The sequence below is a fragment of the Myotis myotis genome, unplaced genomic scaffold (assembly GCF_014108235.1).
Source record: "Myotis myotis isolate mMyoMyo1 unplaced genomic scaffold, mMyoMyo1.p scaffold_m19_p_28, whole genome shotgun sequence".
In the NCBI taxonomy this organism is placed as follows: domain Eukaryota; kingdom Metazoa; phylum Chordata; class Mammalia; order Chiroptera; family Vespertilionidae; genus Myotis; species Myotis myotis.
In genome coordinates this window covers 1,049,690-1,077,265 of record NW_023416333.1, presented here as the reverse complement: position 1 = coordinate 1,077,265, position 27,576 = coordinate 1,049,690, and the positions used below count along the sequence as shown (strand labels likewise).

Here is a 27,576-nt window from a genome sequence, read left to right as displayed (position 1 = left end):
GTAACCGGTTTGGCTCAGTAGATAGAGCGTCGGCCTGCGGACTGAAAGGTCCCCGGTTCGATTCTGGTCAAGGGCATGTACCTTGGTTGCAGGCACATCCCTGGTGGGAGGTGTGCAGGAGTCAGCTGATCGATGTTTCTAACTCTCTATCTCTCTCCCTTCCTCTCTGTAAAAAATCAATAAAATATATTTTAAAAAAAGAAATCCCTGGCAGGCTTATTTTTTTCCAATTCTCATCCAAGGATATGTTTAATGATTTTAGAGAGAGGGAAAGGAGAGAGAGAGAGAGAGAGAGAGAGAGAGGGAAACATTGATGTGAGATAGAACATCAATTGGTTGCCTTCCATACGTGCCCCTCCTGGGGATTGAACCTGCAACCTAGCAACCTAGGTATGTGCTCTGACCAGGAATCGAATATGAAAACCCTTCACTATACAGGACAGTGCTCCAACCAACTGATTCACACTAGTTTTATGAGTCATTGGGGCAAACCTGATCAGACCTGAGCTCATAAGAGTGACAAAACCTGACTTAGACTGCTATTGAGAGTTTAATCCTCTTATATGGAATATAAATGACAACAAAAATAGTCATGTATTATGGAATATATTGAATGAGTAATCAGAAAGCCATTCACACAGAATATTCCAGCTCCAGATGGCTTCACTGAATTCTGCCCGAACATTTAAAGAATGCTAATTCTTAGTAAACTCTTCTAAGAAGTAGAAGGGGAGGGTATACTTCCCAACTCATTTAAGGCCAGCATTACCCTAATACTAAGACCAGACAAAGACACCAAATGAAAGAAGTCTACAGACCATCATCTCCTGAACACATCATGACCAAGGGAAAGTTATTTCAAGCATTCTAGGTTTAACATAAGAAAAATCAATGTAATTAATATCCCATATCCATAGAATAAACAAAACCCAAATAACCATCTTAACTGGTGCAGGAAAGGATTTTGACAAAATCTAACACCCTTTTGTGAGAAATACACCCAACAAACTAGGAATAGAAGGGACGTTATTAACCTGATAAAAGGTATCTACAGAAAACCAATAGCTAACACCATATCTAATGGTGAAAAACTGGGTGCTTTCCACTTAAGATCAGGAACAAAACAAAGACTCCTGCCAATTGTACTTAACATTGTACTGGAAGTTCTATCCAGCGTATTTAGGCAAGATAAAGAAAAGGTATGCAGATTGGAAAGGAAGAAATAAAACAATCTGCAGATGACATGATCATGTATATAGGAAATCCACTTTAAAGAAATTGAGCTAATAAGTTCAGCAAGCTTGCAGGATACAAAATCAACATACAAGAATCATTTGGCCCTAACCGGTTTGGCTCAGTGGATAGAGCATCAGCCTGCGGACTGAAAGGTCCCAGGTTCGATTCCGGTCAAGGGCATGTACCTTGGTTGCGGGCACATCTCCAGTAGGAGGTGTGCAGGAGGCAGCTGATCGATGTTTCTCTTTCATTGATGTTTCTAACTCTCTATTCCTCTCTGTAAAAAATCAATAAAATATATTTTTTAAAAAAATCATTTGTGCCAACACCGGTTTGGCTCAGTGGATAGAGCATCGGCCTGCGGACTGAAGGGTCCCGGGTTCGATTCCGGTCAAGGGCATGTGCCTGGGTTGCGGGCACACCCCCAGTAGGAGATGTGCAGGAGGCGGCTGATCGATGTTTCTAACTCTCTATCTCTCTCTCCCTTCCTCTCTGTAAAAAATCAATAAAATACATTTTTAAAAAAATCATTTGTATTGCAGATAAGTGTTGAGGATGTGGAGATACTGGAACCCTCATACACTGCTGGTGGGAATGTAAAATGATGTATTCACTTTGGAAAAAATTCTGAGAGTCCCACTAAGTTACCATTTTGCCCAACAATTCCACTCCTAGATCTATAACCAAAATAATTGAAAACATATGGGTACACAAGAACTTGTATGCAAATATTCATAACAACATTGTCCATAATAGCCAAGTATCTATCAACTGATGAATGGACAAATAAAACAGAGTGTATCCATATAATGAATATTAATCATAAAAATGAAGTATTGTTACATGCTACGCTACAACATGGATGTACCTGGAAAACATTATGCTTGAGAAGCCAGACATAAAAAGCAACACAGAGGATTCCATTTATGTGACATGCCCAGAATAGGCAAATCTGTAGAAACAAACTAGATTAGTGGCTGGGGAGAGATAGGGCAATGGTAAGACTGCTTGATGGGTATCGGGTGATGAAATGTCCTGGAATTGGTGGAGATGTTTGCACAACTTTGTAAATATACTAAAAGCCACTGAACTGTGCACTACAAAATTTATGGTATGTGAATACATCTCCATGGAAACTACCACCAAGCCCCATCCCTCCAAAACACCTGGAAAAGCTGATGAACAGACTATTGAAATCCTTCCCTAAGAACTCCCAGGCTTTAAAACCCTCAAAATGAAGGACACAACACACTCTCCCCAGATCATGCCCCTGCCTTTTCCTGCTACCTCTTTTTCCCCTACAGGTATGCATCACCTAAACTCTAAGGGACTCCATGAGATATTTGGCCAGGGGAGCAATGGGCAGTGGCAGCTTATCCCAGCCTTACCTCCTGAAACTGTCTCCAAGGCCCTATTTTCTCTGACTTTCCAGTACAGCAGCCCTGCTTAGGCTCATTTCTTTCCTAGAATATTTCTGAAGAACCAAAGCAGCCCCACCTAGTCTCTCCTCTTGCTTTTTCCTTGTTTTCACTGTCCCCAGCTTTAATAAACACTCTCAAAATCACCTGAACTCCTGACATCTTTCCTGCACAAAGCCAAGTACCCACATTCTACAGTCTGCCAGAGGTAGACTTGCCCCAATTCTGGTTTCTGTCTAGTAACAACATTATTAAACAACTCGAGGCCCAATGCATGAAATTTGTGCAAGAGTAGGCCTTTGCAGCTGGGGTGCTGCCTGGATCCCTCCCTTGCATTCTGGGCTTTGTCCCAGAGGACATCTGGTCTAATTAGCATATTATGCTTTTATTATAGATTGTAAATAAATCCCAAAGAGAAATCAAAAAAAGTATAACAGTTTGCAGGTTTGTTTTTTTTTTTTATTCATCTGAGATTAGGGAGGTATAAAAGTGGGAACTGTAACCTACCCCACCTGTCTTTTGACATTGTTTTTGTAAAGGCTGGTTCTGCCTAATACAAATGTTTGTATTGGAATCCTAAGAACTAACTTCAGATGATAGAGACACAGACTCTGACCTTCAGTCATTTCAGCTCTGGGAAATGTGCTGACCTTCAACCATAAAACCAGGATGACAAAGACTCTGATGACGCACACTAGACGATCACTTGACAAGTTTTGCGGTCCTTATTGGAATGGACAGTGCTGGCCTACACAGAGAGAACTTTTTAACCCCCTAACTTTTATTTCTTTGTTTTTCTTTCCCTCTCCCTCCTTACAAAAACCTCTGCCTGCATTGAGATGTTGAGATGGGCTTTGCAACAGAAGTCCCCCAGTTGCCAGCATTCAAATAAACCTCTTATCTTTCTCACCAGCATCTATGTCAGGAGTTTGGCTTTCCTGGCTGCAGGCAGCAGATCCTTGGATTTCAGTTACAGAGGGAAGGTTAGGAAGATTACTTACTTGAAGGTGGAGGGAGTAATACCAGGATGGGATTACAGGATAATTAAAGCTATGTGCTCTTTTGGGAGTGGTCACATGGAGTTTGCATTAGAGGGTATTTAAGTTTATGTGCAAAGTTGTGTTAACCTAGTTGTGTTAACCTAGATGTACAGAAATAATGCACAGTGCTTATTTAAGGCAAAGATAAGCCTGTTAGTAAAGAATTGTATTGCCCAGTCACGAGTTTATGATCCCATCACCCTGTGATGTTATTTTTCATAGAACCCCCATTTTCATCTACAGTGTGGCAGAGTTCTTATCCAAAATTCAATCCTTTAGGGACCATCACAATATTAACTTTGGAATGACACCTTACAACTTACATGACTAATGATGTTCAAACTTTAGCAAATATCAGGTAATGAACATCAAAAGGCTCTATGTAGCCGTAACTGGTTTGGCTCAGTGGGTAGAGCGTCGGCCTGCGGACTGAAAGGTCCCAGGTTCGATTGCTTTACCTTGGTTGTGGGCACATCCCCAGTGGGGGGTGTGCAGGAGGCAGCTAATCAATGTTTCCTTCTCATTGATGTTTCTAACTATCTCTCTCCCTTCCTCTCTGTAAAAAATCAATAAAATATATATTTTTAAAAAAAGGCTCTATGTAACATATAACTAAAGCTTAAATCTTATGAAACATAAATATGGCTGGGGAACATCCTGTTAATTTTAAAACACTTTAAAAAATATTTTTATTGATTTCAGAGAGGAAGGGAGAGGGAGAGAGAGATAGAAACATCAATGATGAGAGAGAATCACCGATCGGCTGCCTCCTGCATGCTCCCCACTGGGGATCAAGCCCGCAACCCGTTGCATATGCTCTTGACCGGAATTGAACCCAGGACCCTTGAGTCCGCAGGCTGACTCTCTACCCACTGAGCCATGCCAGCTAGGGTTTAAAACACTTTTAATGAAGATTTGCTTCTAATTAATTTGAGGTAATTGCTATTATTTCACTAATATTTTTAACAAATTTTAGTTAATAGACCATATATTAGCAAAGAAACTATAGTAATGTTGCCGACATAAAGCAATATTACATTAATCTACAACTATAGTCTACATGTTTTTATATTTATTTATTCACTTTTATTTATTTATTTATTTTTTAAATATATATATTTTATTGATTTTTTACAGAGAGGAAGGGAGAGAGATAGAGAGTTAGCAACATCGATGAGAGAGAAACATCGATCAGCTGCCTCCTGCACACTCCCTACTGGGGATGTGCCCACAACCCAGGTACATGCCCTTGACCGGAATCGAACCTGGGACCCTTCAGTCCGCAGGCCGATGCTCTATCCACTGAGCCAAACCGGATTCGGCTATTTATTCACTTTTAAATATATTTTTATTGATTTCAGAGAGGAAGGGAGAGGGATAGAGAGATAGAAACATCAATGATAAGAGAGAACCATTGACCGGCTGCCTTCTGCACGCCCCCGACTGGGGATCAAGGCCGTAACCCAGGCATGTGCCCTTGACTGGAATCAAACCTGGGACCCTTCAGTCTGCAGGCCAATGCTCTATTCATTGAGCCAAATCAGCTAGGCCACATTTAGAATTTTTTAAATTTTTATTTATATACTTGAGAAAGAGAGCGAGAAAAACATCAATTTCTTGTTCCACTCATTTATGCATTCATTGATTGATTCCTGTATGTGCCCTGACCATAGATCGAACCCACAATATTGGTGTATCCAGACGATGCTCTAACCAACTGAGATACCAAGCCAGGGCTTACGATATAATTCAATTATATATTGTATTAAGATTGATTATGCTGCCCTAACCAGTTTGGATACTGGTTATCCCCCCAGTGGGGGGGTTTGCTTGAGGCAGCTGATCCATGATGTTTCTAACTCTTTTTTTTTTTTTTTTTTTTTTAATATATTTCATTGATTTTTTACAGAGAGGAAGGGAGAGAGACAGAGAGCTAGAAACATCGATGAGAGAGAAACATCGATCAGCTGCCTCCTGCACATCTCCCACTGGGGATATGCCCGCAACTCAGGTACATGCCCTTGACCGGAATCGAACCTGGGACCTTTCAGTCCGCAGGCCGACGCTCTATCCACTGAGCCAAACCGGTTTTGGCTGTTTCTAACTCTTTATCCTTCTCCCATCCTCTCTGTAAAAAGTCAATAAAAAATAAAAGAGTCGCCACCATCGAGATGTGATGTTTATATTAGGGGCTAAAAAAAAAGATAAAAAAAAAAAAAAAAAAAGAAAAAAAAAAAAAAAGAAAAAATAAAAGAGTGGCCCTAACTGGTTTGGCTCAGTGGCTTGAGCGTCCGCCTGCGGACTGAAGGGTCCCGGGTTCGATTCTGGTCAAGGGCATGTACCTTGGTTGCGGGGGCACATTCCCAGTAGGGGCATGCAGGAGGCAGCTGATTGATGTTTCTAACTCTCTATCCCTCTCCCTTCCTCTCTGTAAAAAATCAATAAAAAATATATATTTTAAAAAATAAAAGAATGATTATGCTTTAGTATTTGTATCTTCCTCCCATGCTGAGGACCTTGAATGCTTTCTGCCAATGCCCTCCAGCAGCAATCATATCATTGTGTGTAATGTTGTCATTTCCTGTATTTCCTTTAGTAATAAAATATCTTCGTGAAACCAATGCATGGAATGATTTGATAAAAGAATTGGAATTAAGCTTTTAATTACATTAGGGTTAACCATGGAGCTTAAAACAGGATACATATTAGAAGTGTAACCAAGTTAAGAAATTTATTAAAGTTGGGACCGGTTTGGCTCAGTGGATAGAGTGTCGGCCTGAGGACTGAAAGGTTCCAGGTTCGATTCCGGTCAAGGGCCTGTGCCTTGGTTGCGGGCACATCCCCAGTGGGGGGTGTGCAGGAGGCAGCTGATCGATGTTTCTCTCTCATCGATGTTTCTAACTCTCTCTCTCTCCTTTCCTCTCTGTAAAAAATCAATAAAATATTTTTTTTTAAAAAAAGAAATTTATTAAAATTGTTTTCACAACTGGAAAGAATCCTTCCTAGTTGAAAAGCAGGGTTGCAATAAAAATGATAAAGTTTTTATCTATTGCTCATTGATAAATAAATATCACAGTTATATTCATTAGAGAAAAATTACAGTGAATTTGGAAGGACTTTAGGCAGGATGAACACAGGATCAGAAATTCATACTGGGGATGGTGTTAAAGTATAATGGTTTGGGCAATATATTTAACCTTGAGTTAAGCATTACTAACCATCAGTCAATATACATGTAAGAGAAATCTTACAGATGTAATGTGTGTAGCAAAGACCTTATCCAAAACTGAATCCATGGAGGGCCCCCATAATGTTAATTGTAGAAAGCAATGTTACAAATATTAGGAGTAATAATGCGCTTAATTCAAAGAAATTGGACAGGAAAGGCTGTGTCACCAATGGGAAGTAGGTGCAGGGAACCAGGGCTGCATCCTCGCTCCTGCCCCGCCCTCCCTCCCTCTGTCCCTGCACAGGCCTGGCCGCCGGGCTCGGCCCCGCCCCCATCGCGGAGCCGCTCAGCTCAGGCTCTGGCCCCGCCCACCGCGCAGGGAGGCGCATGCGCAGTTCCTTGCAGACGGAAGCGGCCGTGGAGGGGAAGGTGGCGGTTCCCCCTGAGGAGGGTGTTTGTCTTTAAAGCTGACGCTCCCCGTCCCCCTCCCCGCAGGGAAGGCTGAGGGCGCTGCCGGCGCTGGAGTCCTTGTTGGGGTCCCCGCCCCGGAGCCTCTCTCAGCGGTGAGTCCGCGTCCCGGGAGGCTGCGCGGTGCGGGCGCCACGTGCCTTTGGGAGGAAACGGAGGCCCCGGCCCGGGGTCTCTCCGCCTGTGGCTGTGGCCACCGCCTGCCGCGCGGTTTTCCCGCTGAAAACCGTTCCCGGGGCCGCCGGTGCTCCCCGCGGGGCTGAGAGTCTGGGTCAGGGGGTTCCCGCCCTCTGCGCCCCTCCCCTGCCCGGCGCTTTCCGCCCAAAGAGCCCGGATGGCTCCCGGCCTGGGGGTCCGCACCCCCCTCCTAGGTGATTATGTAAGTGGGTTCCGACTTATGGCGAAAATCGCGTTTCTTCTCCCCAACGTAACCCGAGGACCTACTATACTGGCTTGTGGCTTTATATATTTAACAGCCGAATTGTTTTAGTCATACAGATTTGATTGAGAATTACAAATCCAGTTTATAAGGCTTGGGAATTTTATAACTGTTTGATTCCAGTTGCAACCCTTATTCACTCAGAGAGGAGAGACTTGTCTGTAGGGCATGGGTCGCTTGTCATTTCCTGGGATGGCAAGAAGGGGGTGACTTGAGTCTATCACCACAGGATGCTTTTTCAAGGACTATTAGAAGCCTAGGTTTCTTGTTGTGTTTTTTCTTTTGTTGTTTTTTATTTTTCTCTTCCATGGATATAGTTTTTCTATGTCTGATACTTAATTTATATTTTAAAAACATGCTGAGATAAATTTTTTGGCTTTTTCTCAGATCACCTGAGGAGTTTTAAGAAATGACATCAGGCCTTGCGGGAAGGGTCAGTGATTGAGCATGGGCCTGGGAACCAGGAGGTCATGGTTTGATTCCTGGTCAAGGCACATGCCCAGGTTTCGGGCTTGATCCCCCTCTAGATCGATGCTACTCTCTCATTGATGCTTCTATCTCCTCTCCCTCTTCTTTCCTGTCTGAAATCAATAAAAATATATTTTTTTTAAAAAAGAAATGACAGCCGAAACCGGTTTGGCTCAGTGGATAGAGCGTCGGCCTGCGGACTGAAGGGTCCCAGGTTCGATTCCGGTCAGGGGCATGTACCTGGGTTGCGGGCACATCCCCAGTGGGAGATGTGCAGGAGGCAGCTGGTCGATGTTTCTCTCTCATCGATGTTTCTAACTCTCTATCTCTCTCCCTTCCTCTCTGTAAAAAATCAATAAAATATATTTAAAAAAAAAAAAAAAAAAAAGAAATGACAGCAGGGGCACTTTCCCCCGTGGAGGTGGACAGATGCTCTGAGTGGGGCATCATTGGTTACTGAGGTGCCTCCAGGTGATTGGAAGGTGAGGACAGGGATAGCAGGAGGGTTGCAGGATGCCTTTGTGAGAGTGGGGAGCAGGCTTTGTTCAGGGGAGGTAAGGAGGGTGCTCTGTTTAGTTTGGGGGTTCAGGACAGCAGCTCACGTTCTCATTTCTGTAGGAGTTTGTGGATGTCTTTGGAAGGAGAGACACATGAAGACACACACTCAAAAACTCACAGTGTGTCTCCATGTAGGAGCTCATTGTTCCTCACTCCTATGAGAATGGACAGGAGGGGGTGGCCTTTCCCTCATTTCCAGGTCCTTCTGACTGTGAGTGTCGCGTGAGCTGATTGAGACGCTGTGCTGACGTCTTTGAAGGCACATTCTGTGACTCCTCAACATACCCTCGCCTGAGAAGACAACCCAGACCCTGATCAGGACCAGGACCAAATGGCTGCTTGTCAGGTAAAAGATGTGTCCTGGGTCACAGGCTGTGTTTGCTTTTCTTCTGACATCTCTGGATTTAGAACCTGCCACTTTCGATGTTGGTGCTATTCATGCTCTTTTCCTTTATGTACTTATTTAATTACTGTTTTTCTTACGATAGTCAAGGTCAGCAGTTTATATAGTTTTGTCCTTTATCCCAGTGCCTTCTGTGCATTCATGCTATGCAGGCTCCACCAGGTCAGGAAGCTTTCCCACCTTTAATGACTTTCAGCTACTGAAAACATCCCTCTCTGACAGATTAATCTTGGGAGGCAGCCATGTCTAACATCCCTACTGGGATGGGGCCAGGGGCTCTAATATCGGTGAAGAAGGGAAATGAAGTTTTTAGGTTCAAATGGCTGCAGCATCAGCTCTGTAGATCAGGGGTAAGAAAATGCACATTTTACAGCTCAGAATCACTCAGAAAAATCTGAAAAGAGGAGTAAATAGAAAAGACTTGCTCACTAGATTAGTACAAAAGTCTTGCTATTTAAATGTGCTGATAGCTTACAGAATATGAGAGATACACGTGGATTGACACTTGCAAAAATTAATGTTGTTTGTAATCATTTTCACATAATGATTTTTTTATTGATATATTTTTGCCAGTGATGTCACAGCCGTGATGTCTTGTCCTTCCGAGTGCCTCAGTCACCTAATACCCATTGTTCCAGTCCACCATGGCAGAGGTGCTCCCCTCACTGTCGAGTTAATAGTCTCCCTTTATCAGTAACAAGGGCTTGGTAGGGACTTAGTGAGGGATGTGCAAAAACCATCATATTTCATCTGGAAACTCACCTCTTCTTTTTACCTCTGTTTGCTTTGAAAAATAAATGCTCTACTTCTATTTCCTACAGATCATTGGCTTTTGACATGGGAGGTTTAACCAATCAGGACTTGTTCCTGTAAATTTTCATCATATTCTACCCCCCCCCCCCCCAAATATATTTTTATTGATTTCAGTGAGGAAGGGAGAAGGAGAGACAGAAACATCAATGATGAGAGAGAATCACCATTCAGCTGCCTCCTGCACGTCCCCCACTGGGGATCCAGCCCACAACTCAGGCATGTGCCCTTGACTGGAATCGAACCCGGGACCCTTCAGTCCGCAGGCTGACGCTCTGTCCACTGAGCCAAACCGGCTAGGGCAGTTTTCATTATATCCTACACTCATGTCATGGACATACTCTACATTATCACTTTTTTTTTATTTTTTGGAAAGTTTACAAAAATCATATTAATGCATCTTCAATTTAGTTAAATTTATATGATTATAGTTGTTAACTAACGATACACAAAAATTTTTAAATAAATGAGTATCTAAGAAATAATAGGTCTAATTTGTTTTCCATCATTATGTGAGTTTCTCTCCTTATTGTATTTATACTACACTAGAGGCCTGATTCATGAAATTCATGCAAGAGTAGGCCTTCCTTCCCCCGGCTGCTGTCACCAGCTTCCCTCCAGGACCCAGGCTTCCCTCTGGCACCTGGGACCTAGGCTTCCTTCCGGCCACTGGCACCCGGGACCCAGACTTCCCTTACAGCCCCGGCTTCATCTGGAAGGTTGTCCAGAAGGACATCCTGTCTAATTAGCATATTACGCTTTTATTATTGTAGATGAGGGGTATCATTAATAAATAGATTCATGAAATTTATGGAATGGAATCACAAAATGATCTTGATTTCACTGACCTGACAATTCTGTTTTCTATCGCTTTTATATTGTACATAGTTCACATACGTGTGTCTGTCCTTATATAAAATGGTAACATTATTTGAGATATTTTTTCTTATTTGCTTAAGCTGTCTTTATTGTTCTCAGTTGCAGAAACTGCTGTGAATATTCATGAGGTTTCTTTATGGGCATTGACCTGTGGTTGTTTGTTTTTTTTAATTGTAGATCGAGTTTGGGATAAAATTGAAGGTTTACTTTTTTATTATATATTTCACAGAGTAATCTCATATCAAAGGTGGAATAATCTTGTTCTAAAATTACTCAGCCGAAACCGGTTTGGCTCAGTGGATAGAGCGTCGGCCTGCGGACTGAAAGGTCCCAGGTTCGATTCCGGTCAAGGGCATGTGCCTGGGTTGCGGGCACATCCCCAGTGGGGGATGTGCAGGAGGCGGCTGATCGATGTTTCTCTCTCATCGATGTTTCTGACTCTCTATCTCTCTCCCTTCCTCTCTGTAAAAAATCAATAAAATAAAAAAAATAAATAAATAAAAAAAATAAAATAAAATAAAATTACTCAGAGTAAATTCTAAATAGGATTATGGTTCCAATGTCTCCTATTTTAAGAGAACTAAAATTCCATAAAAATACTCTTTCAGTTCAAAATTGTGTATGAACTTTGTCCTTTCTTTTCTGTTCTGTTCTATTCAGAAATATAGCACATGGACCACAGACATTGTCATCATAAGTAAAAAGTGAGCTTATTACACATGTAGAAACACAGGCCCCATCTGAGAACCCGGATCAGAACCTGTGTTTTTAGAAAAGTGCAGTTTGTTGTCATCTGTGTTGCCCTTGAAGAAGTGCTTACACTTCCATCTCACCATGACATCTCCAGCTGAGGAATATACACCACTGACCCTGAACAATTCAAGTACAGCTCTCAGAAATCCCTATGCCTGTGTTAATGCCTTAATTTTAAAGTTTATTTTCCTGAAAAATAAAACCTCTGCAGTGAATTTGTGGACATCTGTCATCCACATTTGTCAGTGTTAGAAAACAAATCATAGAATGTTACTGGGTCAAAGTGATCTTATTGGGTAAATCAGGATACTCTCCTAGGTCAAAACAGCTTCTCCTAACACTGTTTTCGTGTTGGGTGACATTATGAACTCTTCTGGTGGCCTCTTGGTAAATGTGTCTTTTCTTTCAGGGACAGTTGTCCTTCAGGGATGTGGCCATAGATTTCTCTCAGGAGGAGTGGGAATGCCTGGGCCCAGTTCAACAGAAATTGTACCTGGATGTGATGTTGGAGAACTACAGCAACCTGGTGTCCCTGGGTGAGGATAACTTCCTTTCTGAGTCCCTACTCCACCCACATAGTTTTGTTTTCTTTATTATTTTAACATCTCTGGGGAATTCTGCTTTCTATGGTAGATTTTCTGATTCTTGCTCTCAAGGTACAAATTGGGGGTTTTCTGGTACAAAAGAAAAGATTTGTGATGCATGTGAAGTAGGAAATCAGTGTTTGAATTTTTACATGTTGTCTAGACCCGTGGTTGGCAAACCGCGGCTCGCGAGCCACATGCGGCTCCTTGGCCCCTTGAGTGTGGCTCTTCCACAAAGTACCACGTGCGGGCATGCACGTACAGTGTGATTGAAACTTCGTGGCCCTTGTCAAAAGCACACATCTGGATTGCTGGTCAATGATTCTCATCATTGATGCTTCTATCTCTCTTTCTCCCTTCCTCTCTGAAATCAAAAAGAATATGCATATACTTTATTGCATATGTATATGCAATAAAGTATATGCATATTCTTTATTGCATATGCAAAGAATATATGCAATATATATTCTCTCTCATCATTGAAACATCAGTGATGAGAGAGAATCATTGATCAGTGCCTCCTGCACACCCCACACTGGGGATTAAGCCCACAACCTGGGCATATGCCCTGACTGGGAATCGAACCGTGACCTCCTGGTTCATAGGTCGATGCTCAACCATTGAGATATACCGGCTGGGATGTGTGTGTGTGTGTGTGTGTGTGTGTGTATTTTTTTTAAAAAAATATATTTCTTTATTGATTTCAGAGAGGAAGGGAGAAAGATAGAGAGATAGAAACATCAATGATGAGAGAGAATCACTGATCGGCTGCCTCCTGCACGCCCCCTACTGGGGATCAAGCCTGCAACCCAGGCATGTGCCCTTGGTCGGGGTCAAACCTGGGACCCCTCAGTCTGCAGACTGATGCTTTATCCACTGAGCCAAGCCAGCTAGGGTTGTATATTTTTTAAAAAAGTAATTTGGTCAGTAATTGCTAGTAAGTTTAATATCAAAACTGGGAAACTTTGTATCATATCTTCCAGCTACCTTATCTGAAGACAAACAGGCCATGCTACAAAAGGCAGAAATGGAAGATTTATTCCCTAAAATAATACTGGTAAGATAATGGAAGGTATGGCTTTGATAATGTACAGTTAGTGAAAGCCTTGGAATTAGAGGAAAAATGTAAGATGAGAAGAAAGTATGTTAATATTGCCAGAAGTAACCTGGGACAGTTATTCATAATAATCTTGTTATTTAAGGAAGTCAAAGATATCACACATTTGATAATACTCCTAATTTCCATTAGTTATAGCTGTAGATCAATGTGAAATAAATGTGAAATTTTTCTAAATGTGAAATGTTTCTAAATGTGAAAACCAAGTGCAATTTTTTTTTATCTTATACATTCTTGGAACGTAAATAGGGAAAATCTAGAATCTCACATAATCCATACTGTAAATAATTATAAAAATTGTTTACAGTGTAGTCTTGGATTAAACTTTCAATAAGTCACTTATAGAATTTAGTGATTTATAATGCACAGATAATGTTTAAATGCAATCAGTTTGGTGGTTTCTTCATTAAATGTATCATTATGCTTCCATTGATTAATGTTTTTGAAACATGTCAATACTTTTCAGAAACTTAGGAGTGTTTTATTAAAAAAAAGTCTTTATTGATTTCAGAGAGAGGAAAAGAGAGATAGAAACATCAATAAGAGAATCATTCATTGCCTGCCTGCTGCCTGCCCCCCATTGGGGATTGAGCTCCCAACCCAGCCATGTGCCCTGATGGGGAATTGAATTGTGACCTCCTAGTTCATGGGTTGACACTCACTCAATGAGCCACACCAGCCAGGCAGCAGTGTATTTTTTATTTCATTTCATTTTATTTTAATTGATTTCAGAGAAGAAGGGAGAGAGAGTGACATAGAAGCATCAATGACGTGAGAGAATCGATGATCAGCTGCTTGCTGGATGCCCCCCACTGGGGAATCAGTCCCTGACCCAGGTATATGCCTGACTGAGAATCGCACCATGACTTCCTGGTTTATAGGTCAGCACTTAATCACCAAGCCACATGGGCCTGGCAGGATGGTTGTTTTTAAAATTTTTTTTCTGTTTTGTTTTGAATCCTTACCTAAGGATATTTTTCCCTTGATTTTTAGAGAGCAGGAAAGAAAGACATAGAGAAATATCGATTTGAGAGAAACACATCAATTGGTTGCCTTCTGCATGTGCCCCAAACAGGGCTCGGGCCTGGGAGGAGCTTGCAACTGAGGTACGTGCCCTTGATCAGAATTGAACTCGGGACCCTTTAATCTGCAGGTCTATCCATTGAACCAAACAGGCTAGGGCTGGAATGTGTGTGTGTTTTTTTATACCATCATGGTTTAATAGTTACCACAAAATAGTTATTTGAAAAAAGTATACATGTATAATGAAATAATAGCTTTCACTAAATGCCTTTCCACCTTCAATGATTACCAGAATACATGTATTGAAGATAGAGGTTACCAGTGCAAGGAATATTGGAAAAATTTTAACCACAAGTCAAATCCTAATAAACATCAGAAAATTCAGCCTCCAGAAAACTGTTATAAAGGTGGAAAAGGCTTTGACCCAATGTCAAATCTAAATATACATCAGTTTATTCATCCTGTAGGGAAGACAAAGAAACAAATTAAATATGACAAATCATTTTTTTTTAAAATATATTTTATTGATTTTTTACAGAGAGGAAGGGAGAGAGACAGAGAGTCAGAAACATCGATGAGAGAGAAACATCGATCAGCTGCCTCCTGCACATTTTCCACTGGGGAAGTGCCCGCAACCCAGGTACATGCCCCCGACCGGAATCGAACCCGGGACCCTTCAGTCCGCAGGCCGACGCTCTATCCACTGAGCCAAACCGGCTTCGGCTATGACAAATCATTTAAGCAATCTTCAAATCATACTGAACAAGATAATATTCATACCATAGGGAAAGGTTACAAATTTAACCCATATGAGAGAGTTTTCAGTCAAATATTCAGTCTAAATAAATTTAAGAAAATCCCTACTGGAGAAAAACATTATCCATATAAAGAATGTGGTAAAGCGCCCTGACCCCTTTGGCTCAGTGGATAGCGTCGGCCTACGGACTGAAGGGTCCCGGGTTCGATTCAAGGCAAGCGCGTGTACCTTGTTTGCGGGCACATCCCCAGTAGGGGGCGTGCAGAAGGCAGCTGATGAATGTTTCTCTCTCATTGATGTTTCTAACTCTCTATCCCTCTCCCTTCCTCTCCGTAAAAAATCAATAAAATATATATTTTTTAAAAGAATGTAGTAAAGCATTTAATTTTCTTTCAAATCTGTGTGAACTTGAGGGAATTCATACTTGAAAAAAGCCCTATAAATTTAGAGAATGTGGCAAAGCTTTTTGCAACACCTCATCTCTTACTTATCATCAGAGAGAGCATACCGGAGCGAAGCCTTATAAATGTGGAGAATGTGGCAAAGGATTCAGTAATACCTCAAGTTTTAATCGCCATCAGAGAGTTCATACTGGAGAAAAGCCCCATAAATGTAGAGAATGTGGCAAAGCCTTCCGTACCGCAACAAACCTTACTTGTCATCAGAGAGTTCATACTGGAGAGAAGCCCTACAAATGTAGAGAATGTGGCAAAGCCTTTAGCAGGTCCTCATCTCTTACTTATCATCAGAGAGTTCATACTGGAGAGAAGCCTTTTAAATGTGCAGATTGTGGCAAAACTTTCCGTGTAGCATCAGACCTTACTTATCATCAGAAAGTTCATACTGTAGACAATCCTTATAAATGTGAAGAATGTGGCAAAGCCTTCCGTGGGCAAACAGACCTTACTTACCATCAGAGAATTCACACTGGAGAGAAGCCTTATAAATGTGAAGAATGTGGCAAAGCCTTCCGTGGGCAAACAAACCTTACTTATCATCAGAGAGTTCACACTGGAGAGAAGCCCTACAAATGTAGAGAATGTGGCAAAGCCTTTAGCAAGTCCTCAACCCTTACATATCATCAGAGAGTTCATACTGGAGAGAAACCTTATAAATGTGGCAAATGTGGCAAAGCCTTTAGCAGGTCCTCATCTCTTACTTCTCATCAGAGACTTCATACTGGAGAGAAGCCTTTTAAATGTGCAGATTGTGGCAAAACTTTCCGTGTAGCATCATCCCTTACTTATCATCAGAAAGTTCATACTGGACAGAAGCCTTATAAATGTAAAGACTGTGGCAAAGCCTTCAGTGGGCCAACAAACCTTACTTATCATCAGAGAGTTCATACTGGAGAGAAGCCCTACAAATGTAGAGAATGTGGCAAAGCCTTCAGTATGCCAAGAAATCTTACTTATCATCAGAGAGTTCATACTGGAGAGAAGCCCTACAAATGTAGAGAATGTGGCAAAGCCTTTAGCAGGTCTTCAACCCTTACATATCATCAGAGAGTTCATACTGGAGAGAAACCTTATAAATGTGGCAAATGTGGCAAAGCCTTCAGGAGGTCCTCAAGGTATAGAGTTCATCAGAGTATTCATAGTGGAGGGAAGCCTTATAAATGTGAAGAATGTGGCAAAGCTTTCAGGGGGGCAACAAACCTTACTTATCATCAGAGAGTTCATGCTGGAGAGAAGCCCTTTAAATGTAGAGAATGTGGCAAAGCCTTTAACCAGTGTTCCTGCCTTTCTGTACAGCAGTGTCCATAGTTGAGAGAAGTGTCACAGATGTTAGTGTTGTTAGTCCTTTACCAACTGCAAGAACTTAATGTCACAGAATTTTTTTTAAAAATATATTTTATTGATTTTTCACAGAGAGGAAGGGAGAGAGATAGAGAGTTGGAAACATCGATGAGAGAGAAACATCGATCTGCTGCCTCCTGCACAGCTCCCTACTGGGAATGTGCCTGCAACCAAGGTATATGCCCCTGACTGGAATCGAACCTGGGACCCTTCAGTCCGCAGACCAACGCTCTATCCACTGAGCCAAACTGGTTTTGGCAATATCGCAGAATTTATACTGGGAAGAAGCCTTATGATTGTGAAAAATGTGGAAAAGCCTTCAAAAGCTATTCATATCTTACTGTACCTGAGAGACTTCATACTGAAGAGAGACCTTTCAAAAATAGAGAATGTGCTAGCGCTTTTATCCACTGCTCAAAACTTACTCAACATAGAGAATTTATAGTGGAGAGAAGCCTTATAAATGTAGAGAATGTGGCAAAGCCTTCTGTGTGGCATTCTTACTATGTAGAAAATGTGAGATAGCCTTTACTCTGGGAACTGCTGATTGTTGGTTGGGAAAGACCCTGATTTTTTTCCCTGCTAATACATTATTACATTTCTTTATTTCTGCACTTATGAGTTCTATTGTAGGATATGGTTGTTGAAAATTATTGTTAACTGCTATTTATATACTTTGTGTAGGATAGTTTTTAAAAACTAATGCATCGTCTATATTATGAAAGAAAACCAATACTAAATTATATTACTTAAAGAATAGATTTCGGAGAGAACCAAGATGGCGGCATAGGTTGACGCCGGAGTTTGCTGCTTTGAACAGCTGCTTCAAGGGTGAAACTAAAAGACGGAAGGGACATCACCCAGAACCACAGGACCGCTGGCTGAGTGGAAGTCCTACAACTGGGAGGAAAGAGAAACGAATATGGACACTCAGAGGAGGCGCAGTGCTGAAGTCAAATTCTGAGGTGCGGAGTGCGCGGAGCGGGCTGGCGGCGGAGGGCGCGGTTGGCGTTTTCAATCGGGAGGGAGTCGAAGAATCTGAGCTCCAGATCCGGGCCAGTCTTTAGGGACCCAGACTCAAACAGGAGAAGCGGGACTGTCTGGCTTCGGTCAGAGTGAGTGCAGCTTTCTCTCCGAGCTTTGCAGCGGGTGCTGGGACTCAGAGAGGCAGAGCCCCTGGGGACAGGACTGAGAGCCGCCATAACTGCTCTCTCCGGCCCACCCTGTTGATCCTGTGCTACCCGCCCCGCCCAAGCCCTGCACACAGGCATTTGCCAGATAGCCTCAGGCAAATGCCAGATTAGCACCTCCCTAGAGGACAGAAGTTCTCTCACTGCTGACACAGCTGATTCTCATAGCCACTTGGCCTGGAGGTCAAACCCTCCCTGGAATTAGCTACAACAATCAAGATTTAACTATAAGACTTCGAACAAAGACCACTAGGGGGTGCACCAAGGAAGCATAACAAAATGCGGAGACAAAGAAACAGGACAAAATTGTCAATGGAAGATATAGAGTTCAGAACCACACTTTTAAGGTCTCTTCAGAACTGTTTAGAAGCCGCCGATAAACTTAATGAGATCTACAAGAAAACTAATGAGACCCTCGATCTTATATTGGGGAACCAACTAGAAATTAAGCATACACGGACTGAAATAACGAATATTATACAGACTCCCGACAGCAGACCAGAGGAGCGCAAGAATCAAGTCAATGATTTGAAATGCGAGGAAGCAAAAAACACCCAACCGGAAAAGCAAAATGAAAAAAGAATCCAAAAATGCGAGGATAGTGTAAGGAGCCTCTGGGACAGCTTCAAGCGTACCAACATCAGAATTATAGGGGTGCCAGAAGATGAGAGAGAGCAAGATATTGAAAACCTATTTGAAGAAATAATGACAGAAAACTTCCCCCACCTGGTGAACGAAATGGACTTACAGGTCCAAGAAGCGCGGAGAACCCCAAACAAAAGGAATCCAAAGAGGACCACACCAAGACACATCATCATTAAAATGCCAAGAGCAAAAGATAAAGAGAGAATCTTAAAAACAGCAAGAGAAAGAAACTCAGTTACCTACAAGGGAATACCCATACGACTGTCAGCTGATTTCTCAACAGAAACTTTGCAGGCCAGAAGGGAGTGGCAAGAAATATTCAAAGTAATGAATACCAAGAACCTACAACCAAGATTACTTTATCCAGCAAAGCTATCATTCAGAATTGAAGGTCAGATAAAGAGCTTCACAGATAAGGAAAAGCTAAAGGAGTTCATCACCACCAAACCAGGATTATATGAAATGCTGAAAGGTGTCCTTTAAGAAGAGGAAGAGGAAGAAAAAGGTAAAGATACAAATTATGAACAACAAATATGCATCTATCAACAAGTGAATCTAAGAATCAAGTGAATAAATAATCTGATGAACAGAATGAACTGTTGATTATAATAGAATCAGGGACATAGAAAGGGAATGGACTGACTATTCCTGGGGGGGAAAGGGGTGTGGGAGATGCGGGAAGAGACTGGACAAAAATCGTGCACCTATGGATGAGGACAGTGGGTGGGGAGTGAGGGCGGAGGGTGGGGCGGGAACTGGGAGGAGGGGAGTTATGGGGGGGAAAAAAGAGGAACAAATGTAATAATCTGAACAATAAAGATTTAATTAAAAAAAAAAAAAAAGAATAGATTTCCATAGAATATTAAAATGTTGATTTCAAATTAGGGTAAGAAGCAATATATTTCATGGTTCATTTTGGATGGTATTACAATTTTTTTAATTGATTTTTTACAAGAGGAAGGGAGAAGGAGAGGGATAGAGAGTTAGAAACATCGATGAGAGAGAAACATCAATTCAGCTGCCTCCTGCACACTCCCCACTGGGACCCCTCAGTCCACAGGCCGCCACTCTATCCACTGAGCCAAACCGGCCAGGGTGGCATTACAATTTCTTAATATATTTTTTCTAACCATTTCTTCCACACACTTTGACCCCGATTATATGTTTCACTTTCATTTTTCCCATTAAACACACCAGGGCATACATAAATCACTGGATTGTGTCGAGACTTTGTGACTTGAAAATGTATATAAGATGATGACAGGGTGTGGGAACCATGCCAGAGTTCTCAGATAGTCCAGGCTAATTAGAGCGTGGAGGCCTTGTTGATAGTATGCCAAACGGCTAAGGTCACTGTGAACATGGGAATCTTAATCAAATGTTCAAGGCTGAGCCACCATAAGCAGGTGTGGGGACAAGAATTATGGTACAGTGTGCATGCATGCCTTGCTGAAGCCAAATCATGGATGTCACTGTTGTCAAGTAGCCTCTTTTGTGTAAATACTATTGAAAGTACATTACTACGGCTAGAGAGCTCAGTTGGAGCTGAGAGCTGGTACTGCTACGATGTAAGGCTAAGAGCTCAGATATAACTGCCATGTTAACCAGCCAGTGTGCTGAGAAAGAAGCTTGGAGGTAGTTACTATGTAAGGCTACAGAGACCAGGCTTATTGGGCAGGGGAGACAGGAGAAGCTGCTGAACCAGGAGAGGCTGGAGAAGCTGCTAGGGCAGAGAGTTCAGATCCGCTGCTATGTGAGGCTCTAGTTACAGAGGCTGTTGAGGGTGCTGCCGCTTTATGGAACAGATGTATGTGTTCACCAGCCAGTGTGCAGCTGCCGTGTATGGAATTTTGCTGTGAAGAGCTATTTTGTCTGTTGGCTTTATGGCCCCTGGCTTTTGCAATAAAGACTGATTCGTATACACTCACAACTTCTCATTGCTTCTCTAAGACCTGGCATCCAAGAAGGTCCAGTCCCCAGTCAGAGGGGCTCGGGTCCAACAGTTAGTGTAGTGGGCAGGGTTCGAGAAGGAACCTGCCCAGATAGTTGACATAGTCCAGGAGAATTCAAAAGAATATATGGACTCAGAGCAACTCAGATCAGCAGAGCTGTGCAGTACTCTGGCTGCATCTGACCCAGGGACAAAGTAAGTGTTTTATGAAGATGAAGAAAAAGTGTTCCTTCAAGTCTGTGGCTCAACAAAAGTGTTGGAGTGACACATGTTTGTGAACTGTAGTCTTTCCATGTGTGAGTCTGCCATGGTTGGTGCTTGAAAATCAAGTATGGGGAGGTCAACAAGCACACAGTAAAGTAAATGGAAATAGAGGAATGAAGGAAATAGTCCCCAAGATTGCAGATGTGGTTTGTAACAAGGAGACCATCTCCATTGCCAAATGCCTGGGGCTTTTCCACCATTTCTTTGTGATTGGTGTTCATATTCAGAACCAGCTTACCTACCAGGGAAAGTGAGCTTCCCGGTACTGTTACAAATATTAGGAGTAATGATGTGGGTAATTCAAACGCAATGAACAAGGAAAGGCTGTCCCCAATAGGAGTGAGATGCAAGCAACCAGGGCTGCCTCTTCGCTCCTGCCCCTCCCTCCCTCTGTCCCTGCACAGGCCTGGCCCGCAGGGCTCGGCCCCGCCCCCATCGCGGAGTCCCTCTCCCCTCCTCTCTGTAAAAAATCAATAAAATATTTTTTTTAAAAAAAATGTGAGGAGTGTCGTGAATTCTTTACCAGCTGTGAGAACTTACTAACATCACAGAATGGATACTGGCAAGAGCCTTATGAATGTGAAAAATGTAGACAAGCCTTTAAAAGGCATTCATGTCTTACTGTACCTGAGAGACCTCATACTAAAGACAGTCCTTAAAAATGTAGACTCTGGGCTGGAGCCTTTACCCACAGCTCAAAATTTACTGAACATCAGAGATTTTATAGTGGAGGGAAGCTTTACACTGTAGAAAATGTGAGAAACCCTTTAAACTGAGGTCTAACCTGCTCACCATTTTAGGAAACATTCTAAAGAAAAACAGCAAAAATATAAAATTTTCATCTAAGGATTTCAGTTTCAATGGTTGAAGCTACACTGAGAATGTTAAAATAAGGTCTTACAGCCCTGACCGGTTTTGCTCAGTGCATAGAGCTTCGGCCTGCGGACTGAAAGACCCTAGGTTCGATTCCGGCCAAGGGCATGTACCTTGCTTGCGGGCACACCCCCAGTGGGTGGTGTGCAAGAGGCAGCTGATCAATGTTTCTCTCTCATCGATGTTTCTAACTCTCTCTCTCTCTCTTCCTCTCTGTAAAAAAAATCAAATATATTTAAAATAAAATAAGGTCTTACAAATTATCAGGCATATGTCAAAGTATATATCCTCATTTATATGTCATAGAACCTCTTGGAATTATTACTGGATCGAAGCCCAGCAGATACAAAGAATGTGACAAAGCTTACTCAGTATGCAAACCTTACCTGACATCAGAATTCATACTGGGGAGAAACAATACAAATGTAAACATTAAAGTCTTTCATCAGCATCCAAAGCTTATTCCTCACATTGGGATTTATTCTAGGGAGAAACCTTAAAACTGAAGAATGTGGGAAATCGTTTAGTTGGATCTACGGCCCCAGTCTGTTGATGTTCTGTTTGTGAACGGTGACACTGAGGTGATCTCGGCGTGCAGGATGAGTTTAGAGAAGCAGAGGGCTACCACTTGCTCAGGCAAGTAGCAAAGCTCCCAAAGCTCTTATGGCTTTTATTTGGGGAGTACAGTAGATAACAATGGAGTACAGTAAGTGACAGTGATTAACAAGCATGCTTATGAGATCATCTGAGCTAAGTTATACATTAAATTATTAATTTCCTATGTTATATGAAGACCCTTTCCACCTGCAGCAGTGTACCTTCCCTTGAACTTTCCATGCCCTCATGGACTATTTATCACCTCAAGGAAAGTTCTGCCTCTGAACAGTAAGTCTTGCTTGCAAGACTTTGTTCTGACGTGGCCCGCTTGCAAGCCCCTGCCTTTTCTTGGCAGAACGTCCTCTTCTAGTTAACTTCATTCCACTTGACCAGCGACACAGTCTTATCAGGGATTATAATTGGGTAGAAATTTTATGGTTCTGATATAGGAGGAAGGACTTTCGTTTAAAATATACAATTTATAAAACTCCAAGAATTTTGCCTTAAGTGACTTTAAAGATGTAAAAACTTTATCCAAGTATGTAATTGATTATGAATTTTAAAGTATCACCGAATTTTCACTAGATCGATAGCCAAAATGCCTTTCAGGTATAGCCATGAATCAGTATGCACAGTGTACTCCAAACTTTAAATGTTAGGTAATGTTTGTATACTTGAATATAGCAAAGGAATTGATGTTTCCATATGTACAATTACTTAGAGTGTTATCTCATATTGAAATTATTTGAAGTCTTTTGAAAAGGAAATATTAATTTGATTGTCTTCCCATGTCACTTGCTGCTATTTTATTCCTGGTGTTTGTGTGAGTGAACTCATGGGGTTAATTGTTTCTGCCTTAAAGATCTATGAGCTGTTGTATATTATATGGACTTACTTGTGTACACATTCCCATGGAATATTGGGTATATTGTAAGGCACAATATTTTCTTCTATTAGAGAATAATCCTATTGAATAAATCTTTTAAAATAGTTCTCGAGTTTTGTAAATGATGTCATCAAAGTTACTTCCTTTTCTGTGCCAATGTGTTCAGCTGAACACCCTTTTGAGGGCATGTCAATTTGTGGTTGTCACATTTAGGTGACCAGAACTACACTCAGTACAGTGCTGTCTGTGTAATAGAGTGCCATAATTAAGAGGAATATTGCAATATCAGTGACATTGATGTACCCAGGATGCAGAATTGGCATGAATTCTGCATGTGGAGCGAGGACATCTTTCGCAGGCTGCACTGCTGGCTGAACTCAGAAAAATTAATTCTATGTCTTTCATTTCTCGTTTCCTGTTCCTCTCTGATTTTTCACTTTGTCTTCTAAGCTCTATTCCTTTGGCAGTGGTGGAACCACAGCATGTAAAACTTCCTGTCCCACATCAGCCTTTCAAGCCCCTGTAACTTCCACTCAGTAGTTTGGAATTTTTAATGCAATGAATGACATCATAATTTGGCAAATATTTTGCTTTATATTCATGAAGTACGTAGGCCATGATTCGAGTTCTCATGCTGATACCTATAGGTATTTTTTGGTGGTTTTTTTTTAGACTGGATTAATGCTTTTATTAATGATAGCATTCATACTACATTTCTAAGATTTACAACCAAAGGATCATATTGTATTTACATGCAATGGACAGTCCAAGCTAACAAATTCAAACCACAGCTCTGGTTAAGACCATGGTTTGTTCCAAATTAAATACATAATACTCTTACTCTTCCTTTCAACATGTACAGTAAAAACCCACTCTTCCATCTTTTTTTTAAATTATATATATATATTTAATATATTTTATTGATTTTTTACAGAGAGGAAGGGAGAGAGATAGAGAGTTAGAAACATCGATGAGAGAGAAACATCAATCAGCCGCCTCCTGCACATCTCTCACTGGGGATGTGCCCGCAACCCAGGAACATTTACTTGACCGGAATCGAACCTGGGACCCTTCAGTCCGCAGGCCGACGCTCTATCCACTGAGCCAAACCAGTTTCGGCTCTTCCATCTTTTAAGGAATATAAAAATTGCATTGACAACTGCACTGATTAGCAAAAATATTTAAAACCTGAGAGAGAAGCCCAAATATATTTGAGTGCTAACACGGGTACATTTGAACGCTTGGTAACACAGACTGGTCAGTGGTCAGTAATGTGTGATGCGGGTGGCTCGGAGGGCCTGCCGGGGCTCAGCCTGAGACCCACGCCGCCTGAGCTGTATACCACAGATGAACTGGGGGTTTTCTCACTACGGTTGTTTTCTTTCTGTTTTCATTTCTTCTTGCTTTAAGAGGAAAAAAACAACTCTCTGGCCCACTCAGATGGGGTTTTTACATGAGAACATAGACATAGTGATACCTATAGTTTTTAATATGAAGTTTTGGAATACCACAAATTGGCATCTGTGTACTTTGTAATTGGAATGATTTTTCTTGTCCTGATTTTCATTAGAAACCATAAGAATTTCTCATTGTTATCCCGTTAACTTCTTTATTGGGAGGAATTAAGCCGTGTTATACTGGTTTTATTCTCTTTTTAAATTTGGATGCAAAGTTATTTTGTATATTCACAGCCTGACCAGAAGTATGTCCATTGGCATTAGCTGTCCCTGGAGTGTTTTCCAAGCCATCACTCTAGTTCCAGAGACAGCAAGTAAGCAGAGATTGAAATGAAAGCCCCACATTTATTACTTCTCTGCTGTCCAGTGCTGAATTTTACAAGGTGATAAGTATCAGTTCCTATGCACGTGCCACCCAAAGGACAGACAAAGTCATTGCAGAAACAAGATGTTCAATATTTTTCTTTTTTTTTTTTAATTTTAGAGACGACATAGGAAGGGGAGAGAAAGAAACATGGATTTGTTGTTCCACTCATCTGTGTCCTGACTGGGGATCAAATCGCTATCCTTGGTGTAGCGAGACAATGCTCTAACCAACTCAGCTACCCTGCCAGGGCAACATGACATGAATTTGAAAGCAGGAAGAATTTTCACAGAGGCAATAGGGGACAAACAAGAACATCCTAAAGGAGACCAAGTTTGTGAAACCCAAATTTATTTCTATTTAAAAATGCTCAAGAAACTTTAAAAAGGCCCAAAAGCCCAAAGGCGTCCAGGTTTAATTTCATATCATCCTGACTTGGCGTACTTCCGTTTCTCCTTTTGTGAGGCATCGATTTGATCCTTGTTAATGAGACACCTCGGCAATTCTAGTTGGATTGTGCTGACATCTTGTGACTCCCGGTATCTGTCATAAGTGGCCATCAGGTTATGAACAATGAGAAACGTAAGACCAGAAATAATCATGAGACGTCTGCAGATTTTACTTGAATATCCTTTCTGAATTATTCTTTGCAACCAGGCCCAGTGATCAATTTGAGTACGACTAATATACCTAAGAAGGTGGCAGGAAAATGGCAAGTATTACATGATCTTAGAGCAGTTAACGCTACTATGCATCCCATGGGAGCTTTACAGCCTGGACTCCCAGCGCCTTTGCAAATCCCGCTAGATTGGTCTCTTATAGTAGTAGAGCTTAAGGATTGTTTTTTCACCATTCCCTTGGCACCTCAAGATAAAGATTGGCATTTTTAGTGCCATCTATTAATAATATAGAACCCATGAAAAGATATCAATGGAAGGTTTTGCCTCAAGGAATGGCCAATAGCCCCACCTTGTGTCAAAAATATTTAGCTCAAGCTGTTCAGCCTTTAAGGGCCAAATATTCCCGATGTTACATTATTCATTACTTGGATAACTTGCTCTTAGCAAGTCCACGGGAAGAGCAGACTTTGGCAATGTTTTCCTAATTAGAAAAGAAACTCCCTAAATGGGGCTTTAAAATTGCTCCAGAAAAGGTACAGAAAGAGATGCCTTTCAAGTATCTGGGAACCGTAATTGAAAACCAATGTATTAGGCCTCAAAAGTTGGAAATACGAAAAGGTTGCCTTAAAACTTTAAATAACTTTCAGAAATTATTAGGGGACATTAACTGGTTAAGACCTTATCTGAAAAATCGCAATGGGAGAAATGACAAATTTATTTAATATACTTAGAGGTGACTCTAATCTTACACCGAATATTAACAGATGAAGCTAGGAAAGAGTTGCTAAGAATTGAACACACAATCTCCTCAACCCAAGTAGCATGGGTACAGCCTGAATTGCCTTTATTGGGACAGATTAACCCTACTGCAAATAGTCCCACTGGAGTCATCTTCCAAAATAAAAACTCTCCTGCTATTATTGAATGGGTCCACCTAGGGCACCTGTCCTCTAAAACTGCAGTTACATATGTAGAACTGATGGCTCAGTTCAGGGGTGGGCAAACTTTTTGACTCAAGGGCCACAATGGGTTCTTAAACTGGACCGGAGGGCCGGAACAAAAGCAAGGATGGAGTGTTTGTGTGAACTAATATAAATTCAAAGTAAACATCATTACATAAAAGGGTACAGTCTTTTTTTTTTTTAGTTTTATTCATTTCAAATGGGCCGTAGTTTGCCCACGGCTGGCTCAGTTGATATCTCAGCTTAGAAATCACTGCAGGCAGCTTAGAGAAGAACCCCAGTGCATCTGTCTTGCCCTCACTGGGAAACAATTAGAAATGTTATTTCAAACTGATTTAAATTGGCCAATTGGACTAAGTGGATATTCAGGGGAACTTAGTTGTCACCTATTAAAAGACAAATTACTACAATTTCTATATTATATCCCTATTATTATACCCAAAAATACTAGGCAGGAACCTATTCCTGGAGCATTAACTGTTTTTACTGATGGATCATCTAATGGGAAAGCCGCCTATCATGCAATGAATTCAGACCGAATCATACTGACCAGTCATACTTCTGAACAAAGAATTGAATTAGAAGCTATTAAGGCTGCATTGCAGGATTTCCAAGAGCCTCTTAATATTATCTCTGACTCTTCTTACACTGCGGGCCTAGTGAATAGAATTGAAACTGCTCAGTTAAAATGGCTCAGTGGCCAAAGTTTATTTTTACTATTTAAACAAGTTCAGATTGTACAACAGAGACAATATCCTTTTTATATCACTCACATCAGGGCTCACAGTATATTACCTGGCCCACTCACAAAAGGAAATGCACGTGCTCATCAGTTGGTTGCTTTAT

The 27,576-nt window shown here is 41.5% G+C and overlaps 1 protein-coding gene across 2 annotated transcripts; it reads left to right on the top strand.

Annotated features, from left to right (window-relative positions):
* The first annotated feature begins 7,254 nt into the window (after positions 1–7,254).
* On the top strand, positions 7,255–25,063 carry LOC118649221 (zinc finger protein 420-like). 2 transcript variants are annotated; one of them, XM_036296112.1, is made up of 5 exons: positions 7,255–7,426; positions 8,996–9,142; positions 12,051–12,177; positions 13,209–13,282; positions 25,019–25,063. In XM_036296112.1, the coding sequence occupies exons 2-5, from the start codon at positions 9,128–9,130 to the stop codon at positions 25,046–25,048; spliced, it is 246 nt and encodes an 81-aa protein (XP_036152005.1). In that variant the 5' UTR covers positions 7,255–7,426; positions 8,996–9,127; the 3' UTR covers positions 25,049–25,063. The 2 variants fall into 2 exon arrangements, with proteins under 2 accessions (XP_036152005.1, XP_036152004.1); XM_036296111.1 differs by lacking the exon at positions 25,019–25,063 and adding an exon at positions 15,620–17,667.
* Positions 25,064–27,576: the final 2,513 nt, after the last annotated feature.

Bases quoted from the DNA above. Each gene is read 5' to 3' on its own strand.
- LOC118649221 (XM_036296111.1), top strand. The intron at 12,178-13,208 runs GTGAGGATAACT...CATATCTTCCAG, and splicing joins CAGCAACCTGGTGTCCCTGG to CTACCTTATCTGAAGACAAA. The intron at 13,283-15,619 runs GTAAGATAATGG...ACTTATCATCAG, and splicing joins TATTCCCTAAAATAATACTG to AGAGAGCATACCGGAGCGAA.